This window comes from Papilio xuthus, unplaced genomic scaffold, assembly GCF_000836235.2.
Source record: "Papilio xuthus unplaced genomic scaffold, Pxut_1.1 DF825928.1, whole genome shotgun sequence".
Classification (NCBI taxonomy): Eukaryota; Metazoa; Arthropoda; class Insecta; order Lepidoptera; family Papilionidae; genus Papilio; species Papilio xuthus.
The window spans coordinates 2729382-2750103 of record NW_013532721.1 but is presented as its reverse complement, the minus strand read 5'-3'; the positions used below and the strand labels follow the sequence as shown (position 1 = coordinate 2750103).

Below are 20722 nucleotides of genomic sequence, written 5' to 3'. Positions count from 1 at the left end.
ATATGACGCTGACTGTACAAACGGCGGCGAACGGTAAGGCCACGAGACCAAACTAGCATATATGATGACAAACTTAAATTTGATGTTGGTTTTATCTACCTAATATCTGTCATCCGCGTCGAACACTTCTAGTAAATTTTGAAAAATGGTTTGATGCAAAGTGTCAAATGAATGTAACAGAAGTAGTTTATTCCAAATTGTATCACAAGTATATAGAGATAGAGTTCAATTTTGTCAAATGTACCGATATTTTTGCGCACCTTGACTGCTTCGTTACTTATGACGCTGTGGCTGCTACGATATTTATGAGCATCTTGCATGTACTCATATATTTGACGCTGTGTATGTACCGATGTATTTGAGCAGGGTGAATGTATCTATTATTTTGAGGACTTTTGTTGTACCGATATAATTGATTACTTTTGATGTACCTATATATTTGCATATCTTGTCTGTTACGATCTATATGACGCTGACTGTACATATTAGAGGACATATATAATATCCTATCCTCTTTTCCCCCGTTCACACTACTTCAAAAAGGTTTGGACCACTAGATGAATCTGGAACATATAAGATGAACAAAATAATTCTATTTCACATCTGTTTTATGCGAGGTGGTATTGAATTGGTCCAGCAAACCCATTCGGCAACACACGTGGTTATTGTGGGCTCTGCAACTGCTCTGTAAAATATTTAATAAACACTTCTATCAATATTTATATGCTGGTACCTTAAGACATTACTAATAGAAAGAACTTTGAATTCATAGTTATAATCTAGTCATTTTTTGGTTAAAGTAACTTGCTATATTTCAGATTAATGATGCTTTTAGAAAATGTCTTTGAAGAAATGATAAGTGATGGAATATATACTGCTTATAATTTTTTTTGTGGTTGAATTGCCTGACCATCTTAGTAAATAACTTATAAAATAAACACGATACGGTTTTTAGTCAATATTTTACAAGATTTCTGAACGTTTTTTTCCAATGTCACAATGACATTTAATTGTTGTCAACAACAAGTTTTATTGTGAAGATGGCGACGACCGGAGTTGGTTTTCGTTGGCTAGATATTTTGGAAAAGGAGTTTGACAAAGCATGTGTCGAACTAGATACCTCAGTAGGTAAGTAATGTATTTTCATAGAAATCAAATCATTGCATAGTATTCATAGTTACTATCTGCAATTATCGTAAACCTCGCTTGTATTGCAGTTTTCCTCTATTTTCATCTTGTTTTATTCATTTATTTGGTATTTTAGCATTCTTAAATGATTCTATAGTTACAAATAGTCACCTCGATGCAAGCTGAAATGAAATTAAGTACAGAATCTTCCAGCAGATTATGACATTTGCACAAGATATTGATAAAAAATATTGCAAATTTCAGCGGATTTGGAAACGGAAGAGCCGGATGTGGCATTCGCCGCGCGTCAGAAAATTGCAACCCTCAGCTCATGCTTTGCTCAACTGACTCACAAAGCTCTCACTATATTTCAGAACAGTGCCAAACTAGAGGTAAGTCCAAACAAATAGTTGATTTATAATTCTGGTTAATTAATAGTTTTTTTTAGCTTCAGAACAAACATCTATACAGCAACCAAAATGTAATGAAAAAAAACACTGCAAAGTTATTTGTGTTGGCTATCAGTTACTCTTTACAAAGCCTGTAATTTTCTTATTGGATTATGTCAAGAAGATAACTAAAAATAATATTTATTATTTACTTTCCAAATATGGTTAGTTATGCAACATTGAAAATTCATCCAGGCTCTTCTCAAATTTTACAAATAATGTGTTTGTTACATTTTATTTCATAAGATAATTAGTATTAGTCCTGATGTCTGTAGTGATGCCACCATTATATATATTTTCCAATTGTTTTTGTCCAACAGCAACTTGTATATTCATTGAATGCAAATTTTTGAAAATGTTATATTTAGTGCACCTAATTGAAATGTTTCGATGTCCTTAAAATTATTTTGCAGTATTTTAACTATTTATCATCATATCAGGACTTTTTCTCCGGAGTATTCAAAAATAAGAATAAGAATAGAATAAGAATAAATTTATTTCACAAAAACACGTTAGAATAATATACAGTGAAGTATCTTGCAGACCCCGAACTAGGCTGAGCCTGTATCTCGGGGCCTGTATATAAATATAAGATGGGTTGATTGAATATTTATGTTTTAATATTTAAAGACAATCTCTCAAGTATAGAAGTTTCTTAATGTATATTACAGATACATTCATATATTTGTAATGTAAGGATTTTTCTGTTTAATGGTGTGATATTATGTCACCTTTGTATAGGACACAGTGACTTATGTCATAGGTGGCTTTGTTTCATACAAATGCATTACCTAAGCTAAAAAGATTGATATATTTTTGTTACAAAGGATTTCAACATAATGATATGATTAGTAAATAAAACATCCATTTGGTATGATATAGATATTATTAATATATAATACAAGCGAATATTACATTTACGATAAGGATTTGCTCTTTAAGCTAGGGCCACGGTCGTAAGGGTCTTTGCGAAGATGTCTCCGATGTGGACGCCTGGCAGCGATGCTTGTTTCGAAAGGATTCTTCAGAATTATTTTGTCTTCATTCATCATGTCACTGCCTCCACCGGCATCGAAAAGGTTATTGTATTGGTCGCCATCCTCCCAATCATCATCTTCATCTGATATCTCTTCATTTCTGAAAAATAATGTTCAAATTGTTAATAATGTCCTCCAACATTTATAATCTGATGAATCTTGTATAATTTTATTTAATTGTTTATAGGCAAACCTTTTTTGAATACATCATTTACGTAATTACTAACTTAGTTGTCTCATAATCTGTCTTTGCAATAATTTTTTTAAGCCAATTTCTTCTCGTATGTTATCTTGTGGTTTACCTGATAGAATTTAGGTGTAAAAGTAATCGGTCGGCTTCTTCTTTAACCTCGGACGTAGGCGGAGTGGGCTCGTTGTTGTCAAAGCCAAGCTGCCTCTCCAAGCGCTGCAGTGCCGCATCAGCTCTATTCGTCAGCCCGACGAATTTCTCTGTCAGCTGTTGCAGTTCGGTCTCTTTCATCGTCGTATGTGTCGCGTTTCGGAATAAAGTCTCTAATCGACGACAATTTGAATCCTGCATCTGAAAATTAAAAGTGGATTTAGTTATTTTATGGGTTTTTTTATTCATTTGTGTTCTTGCTTTGAATTGTATCAAGAGGTTGTCAATTATGGATGTTGTCAATGAGATGCATTTTTTTACCTGTGTTTGCCGACCGTTGTTAAGTAGTTTCATAATCTTGTTGTCGTGGTTTCGCATGGTAACTTGAATGTTCTGCAGCTCGTGGAATGTCGCCGCGGTTCTGTGAATTAAATTAATTCTTTTGAGATATTTTATTTTTCAAACTATCGTCGTATATATAGCGGTCGCTATACTAATGAATCATGTTTGTAATGCAACGTAAAACCCATTGGAACATCTAAGAAAATTTTTACAAGTATGATAATGGAATTTTATTAGCGATTACAGCTAACTTAATTTGAAAACAATAGACAAATTAAACAAACAAATAACAAATTAAATATTCATACTTATTGATAAGGGAATCGATAAGCTTATCCAATACGTCCGCGACGTGCGTTGGGTCATCAAGCTGCACACGCTGACAAGAGTCTACGAAGCGTTTTTGTTCGTCCAGTAATTCTTGCATCTGTTAAAAAAATTATCAAATGAGAATAACATTTACCACTTTTATTATAAAGTTTGTAACACAATTTCACCGAATTATGCATTCGTACCATAGTTTCGTTACGTACGGTACATGTCTTAAAAGGAAAAAAATCATATCAAGATATCAAATACCTAAAGTCTTAAAATTTACCTTCAAATCGATCTTATATGAGTTATCGTGTAATCGTCGGGAGAAGGCAGCCTCCAAGTCAGCTGACGAGAGCCTAGCGTCACGTTGTCGTCTCGCCAGGGCGCGCAGCCCGTCGGCGAGCTCTCGTCGCGTCACGTTCACTAGAGCCAGGCCGTCCCTCATCAGAGCCTCTAGCACTATACCTCTATGCCAGGTTTCAGCGTAAGCACCGCTCACCTAAAAAAAACGATATTTTTTTATTTGATTTCAATTCTTTCCTCTTATGAAAGCTTATGTTACTAAAAATACTCAAAAAAAGTTTTTAATTATGTTATTATAGTTTTAGGATATTGGATACATAGATACAACTTGTGGTATTCTCTAGCGGCAGTTTCTTAAAGTAATTTTTACTTAAAGCAGTCATTTTGTTAAGTATAGAAAGATGAATGAGCGGCTTAAATCGTCGAGCATCTTTCTGGGTCACGGACAGGGTTTTAACTTAGTTATGCATATTATGTAAGGACATGACAAGTCAAAGAAAAAACAACTAAAGCAACGAATAACGTTGATCAATTATAGAAACGAATTCTTAACGCGGTGCATAATGTAATAGCGGCCTTAATTTGTTGCAGACAGTAGTAAATATAGTTAAAGCGTTAACTGACAGTTAAATTGTTGTCACACTTTATCAATTGATACAATGAGCTGTTTAACTAATACGTACCTTTTCTAATAGATGAGCGTGGGAATTAATATGATTAGTTAGGTTCTGTGCGATTTCGGCGATTTTAATTTGACTGCGCTCTATTTTCTCTCCGCTCTCCTTAATTGATGCCTGCAATTTGTATTAATCTCATTTAGTTCAATAAAAAAGTTGAAATAAATATTTTTTTACGGCTATCATTTTCGTCATACATTTAAATTATATTAAATAATAGTACATACCTGTACTGTAGTCTGCAACATGTGCAGACGATGCTCGAGTCTCTCCGCCGCCAGTTGCGCTCTCTCCAGTCGCAGCGTGAGCGTTGTCTCCACGCGGTCTGCGATCAATTACAAATCAATTAGGACATCCTCATTGGCCATCTCTTCCTAGATGTTATGTTAATCCTTTTGCTATTACAGTTCGCTTTATCCCATCGCTGGCAATTGATTGTACGCCGCCCCTTTTGTCTAATTGTAAACGATATACGGGATACGTTGCGAAACTTTACACTGCGTCACTAAAATAGGATATGACACAATAATTTCTTACTCATTGTACAAACATTGGAAGTGCCGTTCGTTTGTACGAATTGTACGAGATTTAGGTCAGATAGGGAACTGCTGATCTTCAGCGTGGATGGAATGTTTGTGTTCAACGCTAACAAACAAACGTAAAAGAGATTACACGCCGCATGCGGACTTTACAAAACTTTTGGCATCGAACGAAATAGCGAGCTTTTTTACAAATAATATAATATGACAAATGTAATCTTTCCTTATTTTAGTATAATATATTGTTTTGATCGATTACATATGTCAATTTATTGCGTTGTTAATTTTAAATGCGCTTTAGAATTTTTCTATTCTTATTTTTAAGCAGCCTAAATAATCAAATTCATTCTTACCCAATTTATCCTGTATGACGTCCAGGCGCCGTGCTTGTTTCACTTGAGCTGTGTTTATTGTATCCAGAAGTCTGAGCCGCTCCTCAATACTCGTTAATACACTGTTCAGATCCTGTAAATTGTGTTAGATTAAAGATTATGTTTAAAATAACACCAATTCTTTAGCTAAATCGATTATATATTATATTATTATATATTATTACAGATTTCTTTGAAAACTAAGGGACAAACATTAGTGTTTTAAAATGTGTTATATTTGGAAATTTATAGTAAATAGTCCGTCCGATCGTTAAATTCGTGAAACAGTATGAAATACAATTCTGTTGAGATTCGTCTCTTACAGTTTATTGTTAGGTATAAAATACGCTCAAAATACTTATACATACTTAGTAACTAGTTTATTTTTCACGTCGTCTAAAATTGTGTTTCGTATTTGAACATTTATACGTGAATAACTCATCATCAGCTCACTATACGTCCCCACCGAGGGGCTCGGAGCCTAAGGGTGACTAGGCCATAGTCAATCAAGCTGGCCCAAAGCGGGTTGGTTGACTTCACACATGTCTTTGAAATTCTTCCCAGATATGTGCAGCTTGCATCACGATAAATGTACATACGTAAATCGGAAATCGAAAAACACATAGGTACAAGGCGGGATTCGAACCCAGGAGATGCAGATTGCAAGTCAAGTGCTTGACCGCTGAGCCACCGATGCTCTGAATATTTACATTTATTATATTTTTATTTATTTCTGATAATTAAACGTAAGAACATAACATATGAAGCCTTAGGGCAACGTTAATGGGGTGTAAAATTAATAAGTCACAAGTGTTGTTGCATCTAAAATTTTCTTCCATTGTATCTCAGTTGCGTGAGCCATGGTACACGCCGACGTATTTTACAGCTTAGTTTTCGGGTCATGAATATAATGTTGTTATTGTGTCTGCCAGTGCAGCTATATCTATTTTTAAGTTTATCAATTACATATTTGCGTATAACAATGTTATATTAGTAATTTATAATAGAAAACTTTCAAGTCGCCACAGTTGGGTTTTAGTCGTTTTTAATTTGTAGACTGAAATAAAGACAACGTTCCATTTTTACAAAAAAAAAAAAACAATTACAAAGATATCTAATATAGAATTGAGTTCAATGATTATCTAATTGTTTCAACCTATAGCTGAGGAGACCAGTAAATTTAAGTAACTTATAATTTGCGCTTAACAACATTTTACTAGTATTCGTATAGGTGTACTTATATTATTTAGGTTTAAGATGGTTCTGTACCTGAGTGTTGTAGGAATTTTGCGCGTACATGCGCATCTGGTGCGGCTCGGAGGGCGAGGCGCGCGCCACGCTGAGGCACGCTAGCGCCGCCACGGCCGCTCTTAACATCGCCCCGTCTGAAATGTTCATTTTATTGCAATCAGTAGCTAATACCTTACCATTTATGATCCCTCATGAAAATACAGACGTATACTTTTAAAGCAGTTTACATTTTTGTCCGCCTTCACACTATATTAGTAACGCTTTCGGTTTTCTTACTTTCATAACGTTTACATCCTTTTCACCATTTTAAATGTTGAATTACTAAACTCTTCTTAAAGCTTGCCTGTGTTTAGACGAAAACAATTCATTTCTTAATTCTAACATGCGTTGATAATTCACACAGTTGTCTAATTTACTACTGTAATTTCTAAGTAATTTGTGATTATTAACTTTTTCTTTGCTTTCTATTATGTGTAAAAATGGAAAGGCTTCAAGAATGAAGAATTATATATATTTAATTTATAGAATATTTTTATATTTAACTTGGTCAATTTAGTAAAGAAAGGAATGATTACGCGAATGACAAATAAGTGCGTAGTTCAACGCATGTTAAGGCATAACGACAATTTGTAAACAATCTCTTGTCGCCTTATTGGCAGCGATTCAAAATAAAGATCCTTTTTTGTTTCTCAAGGATTCACGTGAAATGTTTCATTTCAACTTTTAAGTCGAGTTAATTTGTCTTCACGCAATAGCGTAGTGACAAACCATGATGTTTTTAAAATATATCCTTTAATTTTCTTATCGGATGTAATAATGTTTGTATTTCAAGAAAATCTAGTCTAGTAACAAAGAAATGAATTGACAAAAAGACTCTTGTAACAAGACGAGATGCACATAAAATGCATCAGGCGAGACATTTCTCAGGCTGCGAACGACCGCTTATTTCTAGATAGTCTAACCGCAGATATAAATTTAAACATCCTCATGTGTATCTGGCACGGAGATGGCCCACTTATTCAAATGTTCTGATTGAGTCACCGGTAATAACGTTCGATCCCGTCCCCGTTTTGTGGATCAATTAAATATAGTATTTTGCCTGATGAATGAGATATGTGGGAGAAGTTTTTTTTATAAATTCACGATTGCTTAGTTTATAAATTGCTACGACATGCCACGGTTTATTCATTATAAAGCAAGTGGTAATGGTTTTAAGTCAAAATAATAAACATAACTCGTGAAGTATTTTGATTTCTATCACTAAAAGGTATTTCAATTTGAACAAAAACTTTTAATACATGTTATTTATGCCTTGAACTAAATATAATATGACAGTGCAAATCGCAAGACACTCAAAGGTGAACGCGAACAATGAACCGCGGCACGGCGCGGCGTAATCAAGGGCTAGGACAGGAAGACTGCACAATTACAGCGCGACCACGACGTGCAGCGCCGCAGACCACACGACATTCGCCTCATTGCGGTCAACAACTACCCTCTACATTGTTCATATCTTGAAGTCATAATTGTACTCGGAATTAAAATTTAAGTTATTTTCTAGCTAAATCTATCAAAATAATTAAAGGTGAAAAGCTAACCTACTTATTATGAGCTCCTAACGATGAATAATGTTGCATTTCTAAAAAGTATAAAACGAAATGGCAGATGAACCAAAAGCAACAACGTGTGTGCAACCGACAGGTCAAGTAATTAACGAAGAACGATGATGGATGAACATGAATATATGACAGCAATTAATTAAAGGGAAAACGAAAATGCCGACCATTTATTTCTTCGACGTTAAGCCAAACATTGAGATACCATTCTGGCTTTGGAAATAACACATCGGCGAGAAAATTTAAATTACGATTTTATTAACACTCCTCTTTTATGTCATAAATTATCGTGTTTAAGATTTTTCGAATCTTTTGTTTGTATACAGAATTCATTAAAACCTAACAAACTTTCCGGGTTTAATGATTTCGGCAAGTTCAACCTTCTGAAATTGTAGAGAACGTATCATGTATGGTGGATTTATACAAACATTTACAAACTGGGTCACTTCAGATCTTAGTCGGGGCAGTGTCGACAGTTCGATCACCAAATATTTAACTATCTCTATAAAGCGTTTACGAGTCCCCTCTCGACATCAATAGAGAGCCCCGGAAGGAAAACAAGCCTTTATCGCGATCACAGGCCGTCTGCGCGGGGCGGCGCGCGTTTCGATACGCATTGTTTATTCCGTCGTCGATGCGATGTACGGCAGGTGTGCTCGTCCCGCTCTCTGCATCTATTTATTTGCATTCCTGCGCAATTCTCGGACTCCGCCTCGAAGGATTATGATTTTCAACGCACGCTTACACGCATCCCCGGGGTCAACTTATCGTCCGCCCCGAGATGCCTCGTTGAGTAATCCCGCTGCCGGCTCGCATTGTGACGGCTGTCACGCGCCTCGATTAGATCTTTTGTAGACATCTCTGGACTTGTTTCTCGATTATTGAACGTGTGAACGATTTAAACGGCGTCGAGAGGACGCACGCGGGCTGAAAGTAGCCCTGTCTGTTAATGCTACTTTCATATTAATGAATACCCAGAGTGTATTTTCGGTTTGCGGTATCGGCTGCCGTCACGTAGTCGCACTGATTTCGGTAACCGACACGATTCGTCGCGGCCTGACCCCGTGCCTTCAGATGCGTATCGCTCTTAATTGAACTTAGATTACATCGATGCGTCTACACGTGTCGCGTCAGATTTAGTAACTTGATAAACGACAGCTAAACAATCTATTGAATGTTGAATGTCGACTTGATAATATAGTTTAATGAATATTTATGTCAGTTTTATCTGGCTATTTAAAAAGTTTACGATCGATTTACAACATTTCAGTTCAGTTTCCGTTCTTTTGTTTAGTTAAGACTCGGTGATGTCAAGGAATCGCGTAAAGTTACATTGTTAAGTGAATTTTAACGTTCGTAGCCCTTTAGTACTTTTTTATTCTTATTGTGTGCCTGGAAGCAATCAAAAATTCAGAAAGGGAAAGGAATGTTCATATTGGGAGCACATCGACCTCGCTGCACTTGAAACTTGCAGGTCGAGTCAGCCCGGGTGCGGTTTTTTACGAAAGAAAAAGTTAAAATGATATTGGCATGTTTTGGATTTTCGTTGATGTCCTCACCGCTTTAAGTAAATTTTATGGTTTTGAGTTAACGCACATTTTCTGGTGATAGTATAATTTATTAATGTTTGTAGATTGCAGCACGGATGTGTAATGCAATTTACAGTCGAGTTGTCAAAGTTCAGTGGAACTGGCAGAGAGCCAATGCGGCTACAGACCACTTCCAGGTGCTAAAGCATTTCGATTGTCTTTTATTGGAACATCGGTTTACATTACGACTTAATTAGCAGTAAAGGATTAATAGTCTACATGTTAATTACTAAAAACTGTGATTTGTTTACTATTTCCTATATAATTCGATATTAATAAAACAACACGGATACAATTGATATTATTAGTGTCAGTAGGTAGGTAATATTACTTCGGGTAAAACGGTATACATTTATTTTTATTTGTTTCTTCTTGTCTAATCTTTAAATGTTCCATTTCTGTGCGTAGCTTCACCTACCCTGTCCGATTCGATGCTCCAGCAATTTATTTTCTACATTGCGGACGTTCGGTCGTGGCCCGAGCGGTGAAAATTAATCTGAGTTTTTCTTGTCGAGTCATGCGGCTTCCGTTGTTAAATAAAAACGTAGGAACGGAAGATAGTCGAATGTTCTTTTTTCCATTTGTGTATTCAACTACACGATACGTTAGACGGTTACAAAGCGATCGTTCGAGATGCCACATCGTATCTTAGACATTGTGTTCGTCCATTGGCTATCTACATATTTTTAGTGACGAAACATTTTGTGTACAATGTATTCAATTTAAACGAATGTTGCATACGTTCAATCGTTAAAAGATTATTGACGGACGCCATATACTCTTATGAATTTATTGTTGCCAGTGATTACTGATGGAGCTCGACCGAACCAATATTTGTTGCGCATTCAACGTTCCCTATCTAGAGGCGGCACTAAACTTATATGAATGATGTCGAGTATTATGTAACGTACACAGTCAGGACGCGGTAATCCGCGGAGAGCTCAACCCACCGCCCGACTGACCGAAGATGTTTAATATAGATAAATAGCCGATTAAGTCACACGTGTAAGTCCTCCGAGTCTAGCATTAACATCATAATAGTGTTCTTAAACACGGCGTTGAGTATCAAGGATTCAGAAGGGGGTCAATGTGCCGAGTCTGCGGTTCCGAGGATTTGTATAACGTGGATTAATTGATTGAAAGTAATTCTACGTAACATTTCCGACATCGTTCAATTACCGCGCTCGTTCAAAGGACTGTGCATGAAGAGCGGCTCAGTTATCTCTGCTATAATTAGGGCGTACGTAAATTAGTGTTCCGTAACACGGCAGTAGATAGTATTCCGTTGTTTCAACGTGTTTGTTTGCAGTTACAGCGTAATCATCTTTTTGTGTGCTACAAGCACGTGTCGACGGTGGTTACCTCCTGTATGTGTACGGTTCGCAAAATATCGCCTCACGACGTTCGGCGCTTTCTTTCTTCTCATGAGTCAGAATTACTAATGTTCAAAAACCGATGTCGCCTTCTTAATGCAACTTTAACACGATGTTTTTAACTAGATAATTATAGCTTTCGTCCACGAACTTTATTTTTATCGCCTCCTGCTAATTAACGTTCATCTAAGGGCGTATTCCAAAAAGCTCTTTAGATCACCATTTGTCACCATCGTCCAACTATAAGATGAAGCGCTTGACATTATGTCAGTGGATCTACTATTAGGGTTATGGTGCTAATGATGACTTACAATGAAGGTAATTAAAAATAGAGTTGAAGCTAGATACGGTTCGTTTGCTTGTAGCATAGATATTTAAAAGTTTGCTGATATAATAAAGATAGCGAGGATTGTTCCTGGATGCCGTTATCAGCTCGCGTAAGGTCGTGTCACCTTTCGTCCTCCTTTCGCATCTCGCGTAGTCGAATCACCGTTCAAATGTAAATTGACGCAAATCAGGTTCTTATCAGCTGTCAGATCACGTTTCACTTGCAACATTCTATTCAATAATGCACGGTGCGGTTGACATTGCGAATATGCAATGGGCGGTGAAAAATGGTCGTACGAAATTTGAAACTATAGGTGTGACTCAATGTGAATACAATGAGATAACTGCGCACATTCGAATGGCAAACTTTTAAATTCGTATTGCAGTGAAATATAATGACACATAGTCTCATGACTCACACATAATGCCCGGCTACCTGCCTTCATGTATGTTGCCATAAAGGATATAAGAAAATATTTTTAACACATCTGTAAAATTGACATTTTTTGTTTTAATTTCTTTAAGTTTGAATGGAAGTTGAAGTGCAAGTGGCTATGATCCATCTAATGATATTAGTTACCTCAACTTATTAGAAAATAAAGATATCTAACTTCGCTGTGTTTTTCAAAGGATTCGTTCTAAACCCTATTTTTAGATATGTGACAAACACAGTAGTGATTCCCTACGTTGTTTTAAAAACATCTAAAAAGTAAATATATTTTGTAGCAATAATATATGTTAATAGGCTGTTGACGAATCAGATTGATATTTTTAAGTGTTTATAAACGCGGTATATTACGTTAATGTTTAATCAAAATATATTTTACATTTGTAAACATACAGTTTTGTGACTTTCCAATAAAGACCATAATATTGTTAGATCTAATTAGAGGGGCGTGTTAGTTCAATTTATTTTATACAATAGATTTATTTGTAACAATAATAATAGTTTGATTAAGTCATAATCCAAGTATAAAAGCGGGTATGAATTACATCAGGTATGTAAGTGGGTTACGGCAAGCGGTAGACGGCGCGGCGGCCACCGCCCGCGCAGTCGCCCAGCCCGCGACGCGACCCACGAGGAATTTGATGCATCTGGCTGACACATAACTATAAATATATTTAATTATGATTATGCCAAAAGACGACCCAGTAACCTAGCAATAGAGAACTTAATTGTTACGTTGCTGGTTTGATTTTTAGTCAGAAAAGTATTTTTAATTCCTATTGGGTTTTAAAAAGCTCATCTATAATTTTGGAAATGATCATTCGTGGAAAGATCCTCTTATATTTTTTTTGTTTTGATTACTATGATTGGGACTAGGATTTAAGCAGTCACGCGTAGAATTAGCGATATTAATGATGATGATATTTTTTTTTAATTTGCGAGGATCGGTGTTAACAAAATCATATTTTATTCTTTACTCCGAATTTTAAATAACAAAAATAATGTCCAACACATGCCGCTTTGTTTTAAATGATATCTGAAAAGTAGTATACTTAAACAAATTGTTCAGTACATTGATCAGACACCACATTTCTTTTTCGCCTTCTCATTTGAAAGGTTAGTAATTCGTTAACTGTACTTAAGTAAGTGCGATAACTCTTTTCACTAGTCCGTATAGGGAGCGAGCTGACGTTTAGTACCCGGTGGCAAAACAAAGGCGATTGTCTAATGGACATGTGTTAGACGAACCTCTAAAAAGCCTCTTTGAAAGTTGTTAAGGGCCGCGTAAAGCGCAGTTATTTTGAGTGTCGTTACTGTGATTAGGCTACCTTTTAAAAGTTTACAGCCAGTATGTCATGTTTTATATAAGTTTTATGTTTAAAATGTAATCGGTTGGAGAGGACATAGTTTAATATTATTTGATTAATAATTTAATGTTTTCATGAATTAAAGTTTACTAAAGTCCAAGACAAAGTCTTAGTAGAAATAGTCTTCTTGTTTCTGTCCATGTTCGTGGTGTAATTCAAATAAAAATAGCACAAAATGTTGTTACGGCCATTGTATTTATTTTTAGTTTTATAGATACATTGAGCTATCGAACTGTTACAGATTGTCTTTAAATATTTTTGAAATTCAATTACTAATAATTTCGCAAAATAAACAATTTAGACTTTGAATTATTTGTTTCAAATAAGCTTAATGTTTATTTATTTACACGAACGTTTGAAAACGTAAAATTATGTGTAACCTAAGACTACTTACTATTAATATACATAATTCGCTTCTTCTTCTAATTTTGACAGTCTTTTATTATATCCTTAGTTATCATCTTCTATTTGTTTTTTTTACTTAATTTAAACCACACAGTTGTGAAGTGAAATTGTTTCAACTTTGTAATAAAAACTGAAAGCATTTACAACATTGTTGTTGTTGAAAGATTAGGCGCTAAATATTTTTATTGAAGTCTCAGACTGTTTATGATCCGCGTTGATTTTAGATTTACGATCCCGTGCGTTTACACTTTTTAATCCTTTTGTTCGGAATAAATTGAGGCCCGAGTATGATTATAATTTTCAGAATTGATTTTATTAGTCTGAGTGGCCGCATAAAATACAGAATGCGTCCGTTTTAGTTTAGGGTTTTATTTCTTCTTTAAGACCACCTCAGAAATAACCCTTTTAGAGGCACAATTATATAGTTTTTTTTAGTATTGCGTGACTTTCACTATTAAGTCGTACCGACACGTCATTTATACTGTGTGATGAAATGAGTTTTTTTGTGTAATTATATAGATCACCGTCCCCGTCAGCCACAACACACGAGATTTGACTAAACACCCAAATAATAAATGGACTTTAAAAGTTTTAATGGACCCCAAAAACGTCCATAAATTGCGCAAGCGGCGCCGTGGGCTAATATGTTATTACTTAATACTAGACCTGTAAACGTTATAATCCTCTTTAGAATATTTAATATTCAAAAATATGATAAATGGCTCTTTAATAACATCATCTCCCAGCATTTTTGATTAAGTTGTTAATATTATCGATATAATTGTATAGTAAAAGTTACAAACAATGATTAATATTAATTTTGATTAGTTAAAATCGCTATCGGCTTTGGAAACCGGTACGAAAGGTAGTCGCGCACGTGTGGAGACGGCGACAAAATAAATACGATGGTGGGGCAGTTTATCTCGTTATCAAACGGTTTGAAACGCGGCTTAGCGTCCCGGAGAACGAGAGCTTTGAATTGTGCAATGTTGGGAGTGCATATCTGAGCCGTGCCTGCTGCGATCTGGCGTCGTGCACGCGTCGCCACACCGCTGCCAGCCCTCTAATCCAATAACTATCTGTCCGACAATACATATTAGTTTAATTCGCTCGCATACGTTTTGTCTTGGCACTATATTTTTTAACTGATACATTCCTCAGAGAAGCATCATCGCATGCGCAACGCACGAATCGCTGACACTGTACCGCCGACGGCAGTTTTCGTAATTTCGCGATAAATCAGGTTCCAGTTAATGTCTTGGTTGATTTCAAATATGAGTGATGTCATTATTTACTCTGTGAGCGAGGTAATCATGTCGGCATAGAAAGGAGACTGAATCATAGACTCAGTTTGGAGGCGCGAGTGTGTCGGGAGGTCAACACTCGTCAAGGGTTCAACGTCACCGTCACTAAATGTTTCCTGCTACTAGAATACCTTTTAAACAATAAACCATAAAAGATAATACAAAAAAAAAACGATGATGTATTCCAAAATTTAAGTGGCACGAATTCCGACAGGACATAATAAGCTCTTTGGAATGCTTGGAATTTTAAAATACATCTAAGTTCGGGAATCGGTATCTCGAATTAGGATTGTAAAAGTTGACAGGACATGCATAAAATTTAAATGTATGGCGAAACTAAACCAACCCAAGCCATTTTTAGCAATTTATCTCTTTAGCTTCTTAAAAAGGAAACGGTGTAGATTTTGAATACATTATTTAAGTTGGCCTCGTTTATCCACTTTAATTTGTGAAATACCACTAGCAAACGCGAAAAAAATGTTTTTATAATTTTTATCCTTAACAGTTATCAATTTATTTGAAAATATTGACCCTAAATTGTTGCTAAACCACGACGATATAGAGGAAATATAAAAAAATAATATTGGTATTGTTCACCATATTTTACGTGAAAATATTTTTTTTTCGTTTAGAAAGAATGTTTGAATGTATGCTATTCAGGCGGCTAGATATAGCGTAGCTTTCCGGCCACGTTATTTATCTCGTACGCAAGCAAACCGGCTCCGCGGTGACATTATCTCAATTACAATATTAGCATGATGATCTGCTTTGAATAAATATTAAGTAACAGATCGTCGACAGAATTTCGCGTTTCAAATGCCGCCTTTTTTGATTATAACAGAAGGTCATTACTTTTTATAAGCTAAGGAAAAGTATACCTTCAAAATTCTCCGACCAAAAATCGCATGTATTGTATCAATGAAAATGATTCATATTTTAATTTTATAACCCAGATGTATTCATATTAAACGTTTTGCACAGCTCCTTATTATGTTAATCGTCTGTTGGACATGAATAATTTCTAGGTAACATAATGTAGACCCAGATTTTACGCTCGGTTACACTGCCAATGTGACATTGATAACAATTTATAGCTCTATTTGCTATTGTATTTTAAATTGTTATCTTCCATTTAAATTTTACACGTAGAAACCATAGAGATGAATGACATTTAAGAAAGGTATCAATTCAGCTTTTTGGATGACAAAATTAAGTAACCAAATATATTATAACGGGGCACTGTTAAATAATGAACGAAGCGGTAAGTGTTACAAATTACTCGTTTCTCGTTAAATCAATAAATTAATACTAGCTGCGCGCTTAATTTGTTACGAAACCTTGATCCGCAGATTGATGATTATGCCTCCGACTCATGTGTCCAAATCGAGAGGAATAATTCAAAACAGCAATCGTGTCAACAATTTTTGTACTCAAGGCGTGGGACTGTGCAGTTTTGAAACTCAATTCGTAGTGTTTACCTATAGGTTCGTCTAAACAAAACAATTCGTACCTTCGATTTTCTTGTCCGTTCCGAAGAGGCGGGGTTACGAAATGTTACCACTGCTAATACTTTCTCTCGTCTTGCAAACCGACGTACACAGGAAGTATGGAGGTTAAGATAACAATAGACTCGCACGAAACCCTTTAATGTGCCATAGTTTTAATCGATTAGCACCCAGCCATTCCAGTCTCAAATGCAAGATTATCAGCTAGTATAAAATTCGTTTGCCAACTGGTTTTGCAACTTCGGGACGTACATTCGACTAGTCGTGTTCGAGGCTGCGTCGCGGAGGTATTTAAGATACATGACATATTGTTCATGTAATAGTCATTTGGAATTCCAACAAGTGGCAGACATTTTTTTAAACGCCATCATGTCTCACAATAAAATTCCATGTAGGATATTTACTACTGTCAATGTCACTTATAACAAGTGATTTCTATTCTACATAAAAAACTCATTCGTATTTAAATTATTGAATTGACATTGATGTTTGGTACGTTTGGATGTAACCTATAACATACGTTAACAGCATTTCTTATTCATCGACACGATACGTGATCGACAATCTTGAGAGACGAGTATATCGATGGTTTATACAGCTTAAAATATTTGTCGTGATGTTCGGAGAATTATCTGTCTCGGCGGACACGGCAGACGCACCAGAAGTAGTGTTTGCGGCGAGCAAATACGACGCACTTGTGCCAGACGGGAGCACCACCGGCATCTAGTGTTTGCTTACGTTGACATGCATACCTCCAAATTTTAAAACAGACCCTTGAAAAGTTCCACATAACAACACCACAAACAACTACCGCCATTGCCGTGGTCTTGGGTTTTTTGGTTTGGTTTCATATATTCGAAATTGTTTAAAGTTAAGAGTTACTAACCTTCCTTGATATAAGAAATTGCCGTCGTGTTACAATGGTCAAGTGTAGAAAATGCTTATAAATCAAATTGCAAGCTAGTAAGTGCCGCACCGTAACTGGAAACTAACCTTTACACGCTTATTTACCCGCAAGTTTAACGAGCAACGAATTTTTGAAAACGAATGTATTGTTTTTGGTTTTTAAACCAGATGTTGGATATATCTACATATAAATTTGTAAAGAAGTGTAGTATCAATATTTGAGCAGAGGGAAGTAAAGCTTCGCGTTCGTAAGTTATAGGATGCAATTGATTACGAATAGCGGGCGCGCGGTCGTTCCAGCGAATGACTCTAAATAATGCTCAGCGGTTATGCGGCAGCTTACTCTTAACAGATGAATCGAACGTTGGCTCACAAGGGACTCACTTAGCTGTACCTCGAGGCGAACTAAGCACACGGCTAATACTCGATATCGATCGTAAACTATAACTCGCATAAATTCAATTAATGATTCCGAATACATTAGATTTTTAATACTGAAGGTTTTCCTTTAACCGTTTCCTTGACCGAATGATATCATCGTGACTGCAGTAACGAGTGTTTGCTCTCACGATGCCCTTCACCCAAAAGCTTTTCCCACGTTACGGCGCAACAGCAGAGCTGCACTTTAACTAGCTTTCAGGAGCCGGTGACCTATTATGACAGTGGGTTTATGTTCCACGATTACGATGTCCAGTGCACCGCGCTCCGATTTTACGAATGACAAGCCGTTAATGCATCGATTTATGCTTTCAATCGACTGTTCATTCGTCGTCTCCAAGAGGCGCTCTAATCATCGATTATTATCAACCGGGTCCTTAAAATGCTAATGCAATGCTAACGAGGCGCTCGTTTACAAGGAACCGGGTGTAACCACCTACATAATGTTACTGTTACCTGGTATTATTCATGGGTGTCCTTTGCGCTCCTGCGAGCGACGCGCCAACATTTTTCCAATTCAATATCAGAGCTCTTTTCGTATTCCGAACGCATTTGAATCGCTTGTAGATTTCAAATTTGCCTAAAACTAGTTGCCATTACACGTACCTACTGAGGTACGCTCATTCATAAGGCTTCGACTCTACATGAATACAGGATCATTATAAGTGATACCGCCTATTCAAATATTTACAGACATCTCGCGATGAATGACAGACTGATGTATTGATAAAAATATGAGGTTCGAGGAACGTCTCTTTTCCGTTCCGACGACTTTATTGCAGACCTTGTATTTAATTACATGCCTTGCCTGGTTATCCTTCTTACTTTTGTTTTTATTTTTACCTCATATATTTGCCGTTTTCATCTTTACAAATGTCAATGGGTTCATTAGTATCACATACGACATGGACTGAGTTATATGCGAATTTTATATTCATTCCGTTTAAATATATTATAAATTAATCTTTACTTCTATACAAATTGGTTACTTTATAAATAGCAAATGGAATACAAATTTTTCCCGGTAAAACATTAACAATGTCATTTAAATTGTAACAAATGCGTATAGTAAATTTCAAGCAATTAAGACTTCTCTGTGAAATAAAATAAGATTTATACAAAGTTTGTTTTGCTCAGATTTTTTTTTGTTATCAGACATATGTCTCAATATAAACCAAATATAAAATTTCGCCAATTAAAAAAATGCATTCTTACTCAAGTTTAGATGTTTTGTTAACATTTTGCGTGTTTGTCACATATTTTCCATATCTTTTAAGTAAACAGCCTTACATAAATATTCGCGCGTCGGATGTGCATAATTCAGCGATAAGATAATTGACGTACCGTGTTAAAGTTGATCCTGGCAATGCTTTGAGGATTATTTTTGATCACAAGCACTGAACTTTCACTGAGTTATCGCGAGTGGTACGCGCGTGTCGCTCGGTACGCGCGTTATTGCGACAGGTGCGCTCGCCGCAGCATCCGCGACGGCTCTGCGTGTCCGTGCTGCGCGCGCCGGACTCGGCCACGCCTCTTGCGTACGCGCACCTCCCCCTCTCTCTCCTCGACTGAAGCCTTTGATTTTCAGAAGTTTTCCAGTCTATTGTTTAGTTTCTTTTACGTTTTTACTATTTCTGGTTCACGTTTAGCAATTTTGAGATCCGAAAAATTAAATTATAACACGCCTTGCTGCAGTAATCGACTCATGGTTTTTATGCTAAAAATAGTACCTTCTGTATGTTGTTTAGACGAATCTGAGACATTTTACGAAATTACCCATTTTTCCTATTGTACAATCAGTTTTATATAATTGGTATGAATTTTAATATATATAATGATATTAACGTCAAGTAATCGTGTTATATAATTCAAAGTAAAACATATTCTCTTACTTCACTGGCGGTCAAAGGGTTAAAAATTGTGTTTAACTGAATATTGTCTAACTGTATTTTTTTAAGTAATATGGAAAGTTTTTTTTTCTATCACTGGCGTAAATTATTTAATTAATTTAGTTGAACAAGTTATTGTATTTCACGTGTCCATAGTAACTACTGGAGGCATATGTACTAGCTTTCGATGCACTATCATTTAATTATGTTGAATATATCCGCGCACTGTTTACAGTCAATAGATTTCTCAGAACACGGTCTAAGTAGTGGCCGTAAAGTAAAACATCCACTGCGCGCTGAATCTTATTGAAGCGATCGAGAAAGCTCGCTCTTTTCACCATAAATTCTATAGTGATTTCTACTAAACGATTCCATTGATTAGATGCTAATATAAATGATATTGCTCTCACTCGCGAGTTCATTGACATTATTACGAACTACATTGCCCTTTTCGCCCCTTGAGGCTTGAACTTCAAAGGTCCTTTTTAGGAGCTTAGCAATATAAGTACAAAAACGTATTTTATATAGATTTCTAGGTTTATTATGTTGTTTATTTCAAGTCTCACCGAAACTGTCAAAATGACAGCGCAGTACTTAACTGACGCGCGTTTATTCAATACGGCCCTAGTCATTAATAATAAACTATCATACCATCATTTATCATATCAATCAATATTGGTACTTTTCTATTGCTACTCTCAGTTACATAAATGAACTTTCTCCCCAATCAATTGCATGTTGCGAACATAAGTACACTCTTAAATGAACCTCCGCCAACAGTCAAAGTCAATTTCTCAACCGTA

At 35.9% G+C, this 20722-nt stretch overlaps 2 protein-coding genes across 3 annotated transcripts in view; one reads left to right on the top strand and one right to left on the bottom strand.

The window, feature by feature from the left end:
- The first annotated feature begins 1028 nt into the window (after nucleotides 1-1028).
- LOC106125047 (Golgi-associated PDZ and coiled-coil motif-containing protein-like) overlaps nucleotides 1029-20722 on the top strand; it is a 48809-nt gene continuing 29115 nt past the window's right edge. The window contains exons 1-2 of the mRNA XM_013322132.1: nucleotides 1029-1128; nucleotides 1393-1520. Coding sequence (XP_013177586.1) covers nucleotides 1041-1128; nucleotides 1393-1520 — 216 coding nt within the window. The 5' untranslated portion in view covers nucleotides 1029-1040. The remainder of the gene's footprint in view (nucleotides 1129-1392; nucleotides 1521-20722) is intronic.
- LOC106125402 (uncharacterized) lies at nucleotides 2431-19533 on the bottom strand. 2 transcript variants are annotated; one of them, NM_001312159.1, is given in 11 exon segments: nucleotides 2486-2534; nucleotides 2537-2714; nucleotides 2917-3155; nucleotides 3276-3375; nucleotides 3605-3723; nucleotides 3895-4110; nucleotides 4598-4708; nucleotides 4819-4916; nucleotides 5484-5595; nucleotides 6771-6886; nucleotides 19375-19491. In NM_001312159.1, coding segments are annotated over 10 exon segments (1296 nt in total). In that variant the 5' UTR covers nucleotides 6879-6886; nucleotides 19375-19491; the 3' UTR covers nucleotides 2486-2519.

Coding starts and splice junctions, on each gene's coding strand:
- LOC106125402 (XM_013322588.1), bottom strand. CDS start 6,878: ATGTTAAGAGCGGCCGTGGCGGCGCTAGCGTGCCTCAGCGTGGCGCGC. Junction 4,709..4,818: donor TGTTGCAGACTACAGTACAG/GTATGTACTATT, acceptor TACAAATTGCAG/GCATCAATTAAGGAGAGCGG. Junction 4,111..4,597: donor ACGCTCATCTATTAGAAAAG/GTACGTATTAGT, acceptor CGTTTTTTTTAG/GTGAGCGGTGCTTACGCTGA.